We start from the raw sequence: 12,700 nt of genomic DNA, 5'->3' as shown, positions 1-12,700 counted from the left end.
TTTAGGACAATTTTTATTACCAACAGTAAAACTCTAAGTGGTAATAAGATGGAATAGACTATTACAACTAATGCCTAAAGCGTGTAGTCTACAATATTAAAACCCCCATGGGGCTGAGTGAAGCCCAAAGGAGGACGAGGGGAAGGGAGTCAGCCCACAACTGCCAGTCTGACAGGGTCCCGGCGTGTCTGAGCTTCTGTGCCAAATCTCCATTGCAATGCAGGGTGAATTTGGCACGAATTCTCCCGTTCTAGACAACACTGTGTGTGGGGGAAGTCTTTTTAGTACCTCGTCCCAGCACCATCTTCTCTGGTTAACCTCTTTACCAACCCTTATAGGTCAAAACCGCGGCTGCCCAGGGTGTCTCCACAGTATACACACTGCCCACCGCTCCTCCTTTATGTTAGAATGACCGAATGAGATCCAAGTCCCCCCTATGCATCAGTAGGGAACTTGGTATCTCCCAACATGGCTGCTCACCTGACCAGGACTCGGTGCTCTATGCCCATGGCGGTGTGGACTCGATGGGAGCAGTAAGTGACAGCCGTGACCTGCGAGGTTGTCACAGTCATCCAATCTTCCTGGAAAGCTTACATTTCCAATTTCAAGGTCAGCTGCAGCTGACTCTTGTGAAGAAAAACACGAGCTCTGCTCTATTTAGCCTATAGATATGAGCACAGCCAACACATATCTCCTGCATGGCTACAAATAAATTAAAAGATTTAAACAAGAAAAACTTTACTAATAAAAACTGCAGAGCAGTACCATTTGCAGCCTAACTCCTTGGGCACATAAATTACCCTGAGGCTTGTAGGGGTTGCAGAGGGAAGGAGTCAGCAGCAAGTTTAGTTTTTAGCTAATTAAGTGCCAACTCCATGTGCCCAAATACAACCCCATTGTAGCAGTGTCCATCAGAGTGGATGATTGAGAAATAAAAATAGTTTATCTGGAGTCTACATTCACATGCAAGGGATGATAGTGGGACAGCTTCCTGGCCACAAAAGAGGTTCCTGATGCAGGTAAGTGAAGAATATTCCAGAAGATTCTAGGTAGTCCCATAGTGTAAATAACTATTCCTAGCAACTTATTTAATGAAAGTTAAAATCTCAATTTTACCAGCATTAATTTCAAGAACGAAATCAAGGAAATCCATACTGACTTCATCTGGTCTATATGTAAAACTCAAATTATTTCCAATGAACTCAAAACATGTTTTAAGATTATCGATAGAACCATCCCAGATCATGAATATAATGATAATAAAAGAAAATCTTTTCAAGAAAGGGATTATTACTATAAACAGAGTCCATTTGCCCATATACAAGTTGGCAAAACTGGGCGCATAAATTGTGTCCATCGCTGTGCCGTAAATTTGAATATAGAATTATTGTTAACCATTACCTTGGGGTGGAAGTAAAGTAAGGCTGAGCTAAACTGCCCGACGGTGATTGGTTAATGGTTTCATCGATTAGGATGGTCTGAACTATAAAAATAAGGTCATCATAGTTGTAATGATAGCTGGTTTAATATAACCCTCTGCACCTTATAGCTGGCCTACCAGGTACCTATCCAATGCTCAAAATCACCCAGACAAATATCCAAAATAAAATAAATAAGTTTATTTAACAAAATGATATCACAAAACATGTTTAAATAATAACCTGCAACAAATAACACTACAATCAGACTCGGACAAGATACAGGATATAATGAAAACACCTCACCAGTATCCTAGCCACTCTCAGGGACTGCTGTCTATCCATTCAAGCTTCTCCCCCTCTCTCCTTTGAGGCTACCAGCAAGCAGTGGCATACCCACAGCTCCCCAAGACCTGGAGTGGTAGATCAGGGCAAAGGCAGTACTCCATGGGCACAGACCAGGGCCTCAACACCAGCCTGACTTCAGTTATCACTGGGTATTGAATGCCAATTTGATATTCTCTGTAGCTCCTTTTAAAATCCACAAATGATCTTCTCAGGAGTTTCAGGACCTGCCTGATTGGTCCTTTTCTGTGTTTACCTTTTCACAAGTAAACAGATAGACAAAGTGATAGCAGATGAGCCACCCTTGATATAATTGATAGATATTGTTCAGTGGCTATACAGCGGAGTTTGTTTAAATAGGAGAGATCACAATCCAGACACATTACATTTAAATACACAATGCAGCCCTCTGTAATAAAACATAGAGCTCTATCTGTGGACCTATCTTGACACAGCACTGGGGTCATGAGTTCAATTCCCAAACATGGCCTTATCTGTGAGGAGTTTGTATGTTCTCCCCGTGTTTGCATGGGTTTCCTCCGGGTGCTCCGGTTTCCTTCCACACTCCCAAAAAATACTGGTAGGTTAATTGGCTGCTAACAAATTGACTCGTGTGTGTGTGTGTGTGTGTGTGTGTTAGGGAATTTAGACTGTAAGCCCCAATGGGGCAGGGACTGACGTAAGTGAGTTTTCTGTACAGCGCTGCGGAATTGGTGACGCTATATAAATAAATGGTGATGGTGATGAGACCTTTTGGTGCGATACACATTCATACAGGACTTATGAACAATAATCCTTTTGCCTAAGCTGAAACAATAGACTAGTCTGCAAGATAAGAAAACCATGCTGGCAGACATTTTATCTAGTTTACAAGTTTAAATAGGACTAAGAAATATGTAGAATCAGAGGGCTAGAAAAAGTAAATGTTTTTATAGTGCACTTGTGAGAAACTAGGTGCAGACTGGTTAAAGTGGTATTAATATCTTGTTTCACCACAATAGTGTTGAGTTAACCCTTCTGAAGAAGTCTTATCAACGAAACGAGTTAAGTGACTACCTGGAATCATCTTCACTTACCTGCATCAAGGACCCCTTTTCTGGGCAGAAAGCTGTGTACTATCGAGGAAGATTCCAGATGCTATAAAGCACCAATATCAGATAAGTCTCACAAAATCATTATTTTGGTACACGGCTATTTATCCACCATAATATATATATAATTGTTTAGAAATTGTATTACACTACGTTAGGTGCTCCTGTCTACTGATTGTGTGTGTATAATATATACATACACACATTTCCATCTATATCTCTCATTATATATATATATATATATATATATATATATATATATATATATATATATATATATATATATATATATATATATATGTGTGTGATCTGCTGGACATTCCCTCCACATCAGATATACCTGTTAATATGGTATAGAGTGACTCAAAATCTAAAATGCTTCTCATATTTTGTCTTATATTGTATAAAGTGTTGGGTTGAGGATACCCTCAGAACACCACAGAAATACAATGCCCCACCGAAGGGTCACAACAAAAGCATCTGTACTTCATATTTACACAACTGAATATATGGCTTAACATGTCTATTTGTGTAGGAAGTAAGTTAAACCAGACACCCTGCCCAAGAGAGAGTTTATTTGATGAATCATATTTCCTTACAGCTCCTCAAGAAAGTAGGTCTACCCAATAAAACCACTTATAGTGAAGAAAATCTATGAAAACCAGGTAAACATTTATAGGTTTATTAAAATCTGCTGGATTTTTTATTTGAGGTATTTTCTAGGTCCTGCATGTGACACAGATGGCATACCTTGTGTAGTCTCCGATATGCTATTGAGCAAGGCGCACATCATGTCTCCACCTAAATGGTGAGGGTTAAGGATATGAGCAGGTCGCTGAGTCTTCTTGAACTGGCTCTCTAACTCCAAGAAACCTTTATCACCTGAGAGAATCGAGAAAGGAATTTGCTTGGGAAGTTGCTCATCAAGGCGACCTGCCTGAAAACAGAACAACCAAAATAAAATCAGACACGTTAAATACCAAGCAGGTTTTAACCTGGCTATATCGATGTGGTATATTTAGACAGATGGGTGGTCAAAACAAAGGCAGTCACAACTCTCAAAGCAATACACAAACAGGAATTTTAATCTCCATGATACATGGAGAAACAGAATTGAGAATATTTACAGTAAAGAGTAGTAGGGGTTATGTATTCTACTACTATTTTCTAAAAAAACCCCAACAAAAACACTTGTGAAAGGGCCTCTTCTATAGGTTTACAAGCTAGTTCAAGATATTGCACTTTAAACAGGCTAATTATACAGTATATTCCATCTCCCTTAGATCTTCGCTCTTCTCCGTCGGCCTGCCTGTAATTTATCCAATGGAGATCATTTGGGCAGAGTCTAGGAAAGTATACATTTTTGTTGACACTCAAGATTAGTAATCCATGAAACTGTAGAAAAGAAACCCTACATATTAACCAAATTCTTTGTGATCCATATGGGCATCGAACAATCAACCCATTGTTCATACAAATTACAAAATGGTCCAAAACAGTTTAAAAAATGTTTAAGCATTATTTAAAGTGTGACCACCTGCTTGTTCTTATATGGATATCAGTCTGCCTGCAGTATCATTCTTACAGAGTGTCAATTAGTCCCAGTTGTGGTAGCAAGATATCTGTTAGCATAAGGAATACTCATTTAGTTGCTTAGCCAGTTAAGTTGCTTTCTGGATGACAAGTATTTATTTTAATCAAACTGCAGTATGGTCTTCACCGTGATACAGACTATGCTTTATTTATCAGAGACAACAGACAGTAGAGTTCTGAAACCAATCTAGCTTACAGCAGCAGCAAGGGCTACCCTACACTGAGAGAAATCACTGTGGACATCCCAATTAGAACACCTCTGGTTGACCGGTGATCTGTTTGAAGCTTAGGCCTCACAGAGTTTTATAAAATATTTACTTTCAAACCACACAGATTCAATTGGGCATCTGTGGGATGTGCTGGAAAAACAAGTCCGAGCCCTGGAGGCACCTCGCAATTTACAGGATGTGCTGCTTACGTCTTGGTGCCAGACATAACAGCACACCTTGAGAGGTCTTGTAGAGTCCATGCCTCGATAGATAAATAAAAATCAGAGGTGAAGCCACGAGTTCCCTGGCAATGGGAGGCTTGCAGGATTGCCTTGCCGATATCGGCAGTACACAAAAAAAGATTTGAATAAAACTCCTGAGTTTTCGGTTTCTCCAGGACAGAAATACTCATTCCTGAAGAAAGAACCGATCAAATGGACATCTTCAGAGCCAGCCTAATGGCCTTTTCCGTTGACAGGTCGGTGGAAAGTACCTTCTAGGTTGAGGCCATTGGAGGTCTAAGAGGCAACACCATAATGCCTCTTCACCCCCTTTCCAAAGAGGACATGCGCTAGCTAAATCAGGGTAATCCTACACAAATTATACTATTCCTCCCTTCCAGAGCCAATCCCCGATACAACAGAGGCATAGGAGGTGGTGTGCAACCCACAGAAATAAACTCCAGCACAGAAGTGACTAACACTGCATTCAGCAATGTAACTAAAAGAAATACAACTTAAAATAAATAAAAAATAAAATTACAAACCACTAACAGAGCTGCCATAAGCAGGTCCCTGAAGTGCAGCCCAACTTGTTGGGCACTTAATGTCTGAAGCTCCTTCCCTCTCTAACTCCTCTCTCCAGTTCAAATTAAGTTTTATTGTTCAGCTTCACACCCATGTCAGCAGTGTCTCCCAGATTGGATGAAAGAGAAAGGCAAATAATAAGGAAAAGATAGTGAAATAAATCAGACAGGAGAGAATACAACAGTAAGATAATTTTAAAGTGAGGTTTGTTAGCATTATAAAGAACTGAAATTCTCTCATGTATGCAACATCCTCACAGTTGAAGCAATTGTGTGGGGAGCATATTCCTTTTACTTTGTAATTATAATTGACTTAAATCTGAAAAGGAAGCTTGTCATCACAACCCCACCACAAGCTGTCAAGTAAATTAGACTGGCATTTCTGGAAAAAAATAAATAAATATATAACTATATGTAAAAGCACTTATACATTAGTATGTACTTCATTTCATGGCTATAAGCAATTTCAACAGGTCAAAAAGAACAATATTTTCCAAATAATGTAATAACAGACTGATAAATTCTAAAATGATGTGGCCAATACTACTACATAAATGCACTTTCCAACATGTACAGAAGGATTTATAGCATTCCAGGATTAGATGTTACCAGAGGTCTATAAATATATGTAGCTTACATGCATGCAAATGGCAAAGTCAGCAGCATCTTTCCGATCACTGCAGCGAGGATGAAAGAAGAAGCAGCCAGTATTCGAAAGATACTTGAAAATTTTGCAATTCACTGGAGGCTTCCAAGAGTTTTTTCCTCCTACAAAATCAGTTAAAATAAAACATTTAAAATATCAAAAAGCAAACAATCACACAAGACAACAGTAAAGTGAATGAATATTGTTAATACACACATTTATCTATACTACACCTAGGGAAGGCCATTCTTTTAATTTGATGGCTTACTGATACTTTTAAAGGGCTCTACAACAGGTATGTACATTAGTATATATACGGGTTTTTTGCATTCCACTAGCAGTGTGTTCCTGGCTTCAAAGGGAAAGGGGCGCACACACTGGCGAGTGTCATAGTATATTTCCTGTTTGGATTAGAATTTGCATATAGAGAATATAAATACAGGCAGAAAGGAAGAGTTTATAAAAATTTGGCCTGAGTATCTGTACTGCTTTATAACAAATTTCAAAGTTAGAGCTCAGTTGCAGTCAGCATGTTCACATATTCTAACTAAGGAGGTGGCAGTTGGACCTTTAACTCTCTTATTCATATTTTACTACCACCTATTCCAAAAAGTTCTCACTATGTTAAAAATACTCTCAAAACATGCCTTCAGAAGATAAGGATAGCCACATATCATAAAGAGATCCTGGCTCAGATAAGGGGACTTGGTATCAATTGGGGAAACTAGGTCAATGTCAAATTCATAAATCCTTTAAATTAAACCTTAAACCCTGTAAAGGAGATCAACTTTCCTTTACCTAAATCCTAACTCCATATTCACCACAGTTTTGAAACATAAATCCATCCGGGCAGAGCTAGGTAAACAGATGGCTATAGAGTGACCAGAGGTGTGTGAATCAGCCAGTATTTCTATATCTGTATTCGGTTTCAGGCACCATTTCATCGCTAACATTCACTATTTGTGGTTGTTGCGAGTTACATAACCCTTTTCCACTGCGCAAATTTAGAAATATGTCCCCAATTGTTGTTAACACATGTCAGTATAACAAACTGTGCTGTGATCTTGCAATTGACTGAAAATTTTATATCCATACAAAGTAAGCAGCCGGTGGTAGTCAGTTTCACGGTACGGACTATCCCGACACAGAACAGCACGACATGAAGATTCCAAATGAATAGTACACCGACCTGTGAAAAACCTACTTACCGGAATGCAGATGACTTCACATTACGACTCCCTGTCTTGCCGGCTGGAGAAAATTACATCATCAGCAACTGTGACTTGCCTTAAAGCGGCAATGGACAGAACCACCTGTCATTTAATGTAAGTACTGCTTTAGGAGTTAAGGTTAGTCTTAGGATTAACTCTAACCCCTAACCCTAATATCCCTAACTCCTAAAACAGTGCTTACATTACATAAAAGACAGACAGTTCCGTCCATCGCCGCTTTAAGCCAAGTCGCGGTTGCAGATGACGGCATTTTTGCCAGCCGCCAACACAGGGAGTCGTGATGTGAAGTCATCTGCATTCCGGAAAGTAGGTTTTTTCACAGGTCAGTTTACTATTCATTCGGAATCCTCATGTCATTCTGTTCTGTGTCGGGGTAGTCAGTACCGTTAATAGGTAATACACCCTAAGTAACATCCCTAGTACTTACAGGACGGATTAAAGTTCCAAAAAGGTGGTAGTGGAACAGCTAGACAGATGCAAACAGAAACTGACTATTGTGATCAGAGTAATATACTTTGTTGGGCTACTCTGTATTTTCCTAGTCTTATTCTAACTGCTACCATTACAGAACACATTAAGAATAAATGAGTTAAAGCACGCTAGATTGTTTTACTTGTAAAGCCTGGCATTACCACAGCACAAGAAAGTACAACTGAGATATGGCCCAGAGTGTAACAACCCATTTCAACAGACCGACAATCACAAAACTTAAAGCAAGACCGCTGTGGTGACAACTGCATCATGAAGACTTTAACATAACTATCCTGGATAACACGATTGTCTCATGCACAACTTGAGAACACTTTAATTTAAAAAGAAAGAGAATGGAATTTGTATACCCAAGTTAAATCATTTTCTCTGAGCCCACTGGAGTTTGGCATTTTAAATTTAGCACTAAAATTCCACCCCCCAACCCCCCCCCCCCTCCCTATACAGATGGGGGCTCCTATGAGTTCTTTTCTAACCAAGCCCCAAAGGACAGAACATAGAGGAACCAAGCAAGAGAGGATAACAAGGTCCTAAAACCACAAACTCCTGGTAGAACAAAATATAGCAAGAAAAACAAGAACTTTAAAAGGGAGGACATCAAGTGCCCCCCAATGGACTCACAATTTATGCAGCCGTTGAAACCTTTTCCCTATTTTCTCTTTCATACTATGGGTCACACTGGAACACTGGGGATGTACCTAAGCTGTCCCTACAGGAGAGTATCCTCAGAAGCTGCGGTGTGAGCACTTTCCATCCAAAAACGTTGAATCTGAATAACTTTGTTAATGTGCGGATCGAAGACCAGGTGGCTGCCCGACAACTGTGTAGCCATTCATCGATCTGGTAGAATTTGCTGTATCAATTATGGAATCAAGATGCCCTGCTCCAATGTAAGCCTAACAACCGACCAAAGCCATCCACCTAGCAACGGGGTGCTTGTATGCCGGCCAACCTCTCTTGTGGGCATCACAGAGAATCAAAAGGTCAACTTTCATGCGCACCTCACATGCCCAATGAACATAAGTCTTTAACGCCTTGACAACGACCACGGAGAGAATAGAGCCTTCTTCTTCCGGAGATCTACTACAGTCTATGGCCAGAATCACAATGGCCAGATTTAGATGGACTGTAGATACCACTTTGGGCTGAAAGGACGGTTTAGTCTGTGTTCACGAAATATGGAGACCTACAGAGTCCCCAACCTCAAACTCCCCTGGAGGAGGCGATAGCCAAAAGAAAAGTGGTCTTACAGGTAAAGAACTTTAACCCCACCAAATCCATGGGTTCGACAGGAGGATGCTATAAGACTGTCACCACCAGGTTGAGATCCCAGAGAGCTATTGGGGGGACAAATGGAGGGTGCACATACACCACTCCCTATAAGAAAGTTTGCACTTCCGGTCAAAGTGTCAGTCTTCTCTTTCAGAGAACGGCCAGGGGTGAAACCTTCAGGGTTCGAAGTCTAAAACCACCATCCAGACCCTCCTGCTAGATTTACAGTAGACAAGCCAACTGAAAACTAGGAGGTAGGAAAACATTTAGTTCAACAAAAGAAAATAAAAAAAAGTCTTCCATAGACTGATAATTCTTGGCCAAAACTGGCTTCAACAGTCACGCCATTAAAGCTATCACTTTGGTGATGAAAATGGCCCCTGACTTAACAGGTCTTGTCTTAGAGGCAGACGCCACGATAGGCCCACTGTCATTTGAGAACATCCGTGTACCATGACCTTAATGGCCAGTCTGGGGTTACTAGAATCACATGAATGCCCTCTTTTATGTTCTTTATGAAGCATTGCTGCCACAAACATGTGAATCAGATGAAAGTTCCGGGAAACACAAATGGCATGACTACCAACAATGCCTTCATTCTTGAGCTGCGGCACTCCACCTTGTGGTCCAAACAAAGATATCATATAGATTTCTGGCTGAGCTCATTTTATTACAATCTGTTGAATAATTGTGGAGTGAAGGGAACATTCCCTGCAGTGCAGAAACATTCCGGTCAGAGTAGAAAACGACAGTCATCCCCTGGGACATCAGAAGGGCAGCCATTAATGATTTAAGTGAATACCCTTGGCGCTCTCGCCAGGCCGAAAGGAAGAGCCCAAAATATGAAAATCACGGGACTGAACGACAAATCTGAAAAGTCACTGGTGTCCTTCCCAGATGGGAACAGGCAAGCACCCTTAATGTACATTGCCACCATGAATTCGTTCTACTCCATGCTGTTTAAGACAGACCACGAAGACTTCATCTTGAATCTACCCATCCAAAGCTGGGCATTCAGTAACTTCAGATTCAAAATAGGACGAAAGGATCAATCTGGTTTCTGGACAGATCATTTTGACAAATCTTCAACCTGAAATCCCTAAACATCCAGCTTTGAGTGTACAGGTTCAAGATATCTTGAATAGCACAATAATATACACCAATCAGCCACGACATTAAAACCCACCTGCTTAATATGGTGTAGGTCCTCCTCTTGCCATCAAAACAGCTCTGAGCCATCATGGCATGGACTCAACAAGACCTCCGAATGTGTCCTATGGTATCTGGCACCATGACACAAGCATCAGATTCTTTAAGTTATGTAAGCTGCGAGGTGGGATCTCCATGGTTTGGACTGGTTTTTCCAGCACATCTCACAGATGCTCAATTGGATTGAGATCTGGGGAACTTGGAGGGCAAAGTCAACATCTTGCACTCTTGTTATGTTCCTTAAACCATTCCTGTACAATTTTTGCAGTGTGGCAAGGCAATTATCCTGCTGAAAGAGGACACTGCCTTCAGGGAACACCGTTGCCCTGAAGGTCTGATACAATGATTAGGTAGGTGGTAAGGGTCAAAGTAACATCCACATGAATTCCAGGACCCAAGGCGACCCTAGCAGGACATTGCCCAGAGCATAACACTGCTTCCGTCGGCTTGCTTTCTTCCTATAGTGCATCCTGGCGTTATCTCTTCCCCAGGTAAACAACACACATTCACCCAGCTGTCCACATGATTTAAAAGAAAATGTGAGTCACCAAACCAGGCCACCTTCTTCCACTGCTCCATGGCCCAGTTCTGGCGCTCACGTGCCCATTTTAGGTGCATTTGGCAGTGAACAGGGGTCAGCATGGGCACTCTGACCAAGCTACGCAGCAAGCTGCGGTGCACTGTGTATTCTGACACCTTTCTATTATAGCCAGAATTAACATTTTTGAGCAATCTGTGCTTCTGTGAGATTGAACCAGATTGGGGGGGGGCGAAGGCTAGCCTCACGCGCATCAAAGATATTTGGGCGCACATGACTGTCGCCAGTTCACAGGATATCCTTCCTTGGACCTCTTTTGGTATATGCCAAGCACTGTATACAGTGAACACCCTACAGGAACTGCCATTTTGGAGACGCTCTGACTCGGTTGTCTAGCCGTCACAAATTGGCCCATGTCAAAGTCGACCAGATCCTTAAGCTTACCCATTTTTCTAGCTTCCAACACATTAACTGCAAGAACTGACATATATCCCACCCCTTGACAGATGCCATTGTAATAATATAATCAATGTTATTCTCTTCTCATGTCAGTGTTTTTAATGTTGTGGCTAAAGTGTATGTAGTAAGTGTAAAATAAATACAGACCTGGTCTGAAGAATAAAATTGGTCTATATAAGTGGCAATCTTACATCCAGACGGTCTGCAACAATCTTCTTGGCTGATGAAAAGGTTGAAGCTTTCAGATAATTAGTAGCATTAGGCATAGTTCCCAGAGGACTCAAAACTGAGGCCCAGTATGCAGGCTAGAGTAAAAGTCACAATATTCCAATAATACTAGTAACAGCACTGTTCATAGAACATCAAAGTTGTTAGAATAAAATAAATTGGCAAATTTACTTTTTTTTTCGAGTGACCGTAACATTCCCTGGTACGAGTGTAAACAAATGCAGACTCTTCAGCCAGAGTACAGCGGAACAGTGGTGGCACAAGCCATGAATGATGGCGAGTAATACAGATTGCTTCAGTATGGAACCAGAATCCATAGTCAAGTGACAATCGATCAAACATACAGTATTGCACTAGCAGGACCACCAGCGGAGTCCAAGAGGAGTATGCAGATTAGTAAACAATACCAATGGTCAAACTAGAACCTTAGTTGGTATGGTAGGCGGCAAACGTGGTCAGACCAGAAATCAAGTCAGGTACACAGACACACAATGACAGGTATGCTGGACACTGGTCAGGATAAGATAATCTGGCAAAGCACCTTTGCACTGACTGGATCTTATATTTGTATGTATGCTTTCAGCACCTGCATGATGTCATCGTCAATCAACAGATCCCCTGTTGATCAGTTATACACAAAGTGCTCAATTAAGGAAAACAGGCCCCAAAACACTTTGAAAAAAATGGTTCTATCGGCAGACTGCAGGGCAATAGAAAGAGGAGCTTTAGTGCTAAATTTAAAGCACCCAAACTCCTGCAGAGCCCTAATGTCCCTGCGTTAGGGGACATTACTAATTATTAATGTTTGAGTAAAAAGTAGGCCATTGTAAAGTATAAATAAAAATAAAAAAACCAATGTAGGCTATTTCTACAACACCTGAACAAAGGTTATGTACTCAAAAATTTGTAATTGGAAAGAACATGGATCATTTTCTATTCCTGTTAACTACTATTATTTAGAATAATGTTTACTGAACAGGAGTAACCAAATATAGAATAGTAAAATATATGTGAAATATAAAATATACTATAAAATACATAATTATATTTGGCAAGTATTGATGTCACAAGTTATATCTGGAGATAAGTGATGTAAAATATAACGCATATGTAGAAGGTGGAGAGGTCATGTGAATATTTTTTTCTTGGGACACTAGTGGAATGCA

At 40.6% G+C, this 12,700-nt stretch overlaps 1 protein-coding gene across 6 annotated transcripts in view; it reads right to left on the bottom strand.

Moving 5' to 3' along the window:
* Nucleotides 1–12,700, bottom strand: part of ZNF451 (zinc finger protein 451) — a 102,147-nt gene that overhangs the window by 17,900 nt on the left and 71,547 nt on the right. For all 6 annotated transcript variants that reach the window (XM_075202553.1, XM_075202551.1, XM_075202549.1 and 3 more), the window contains 2 exons: nucleotides 6,099–6,229; nucleotides 3,605–3,791 (listed from right to left, as the gene is read on the bottom strand). In XM_075202553.1, coding sequence (XP_075058654.1) covers nucleotides 3,605–3,791; nucleotides 6,099–6,229 — 318 coding nt within the window. The remainder of the gene's footprint in view (nucleotides 1–3,604; nucleotides 3,792–6,098; nucleotides 6,230–12,700) is intronic.

This window comes from Mixophyes fleayi, chromosome 3 (genome assembly GCF_038048845.1).
Source record: "Mixophyes fleayi isolate aMixFle1 chromosome 3, aMixFle1.hap1, whole genome shotgun sequence".
Classification (NCBI taxonomy): domain Eukaryota; kingdom Metazoa; phylum Chordata; class Amphibia; order Anura; family Limnodynastidae; genus Mixophyes; species Mixophyes fleayi.
This window is presented reverse-complemented; position numbering and strand designations above follow the sequence as displayed.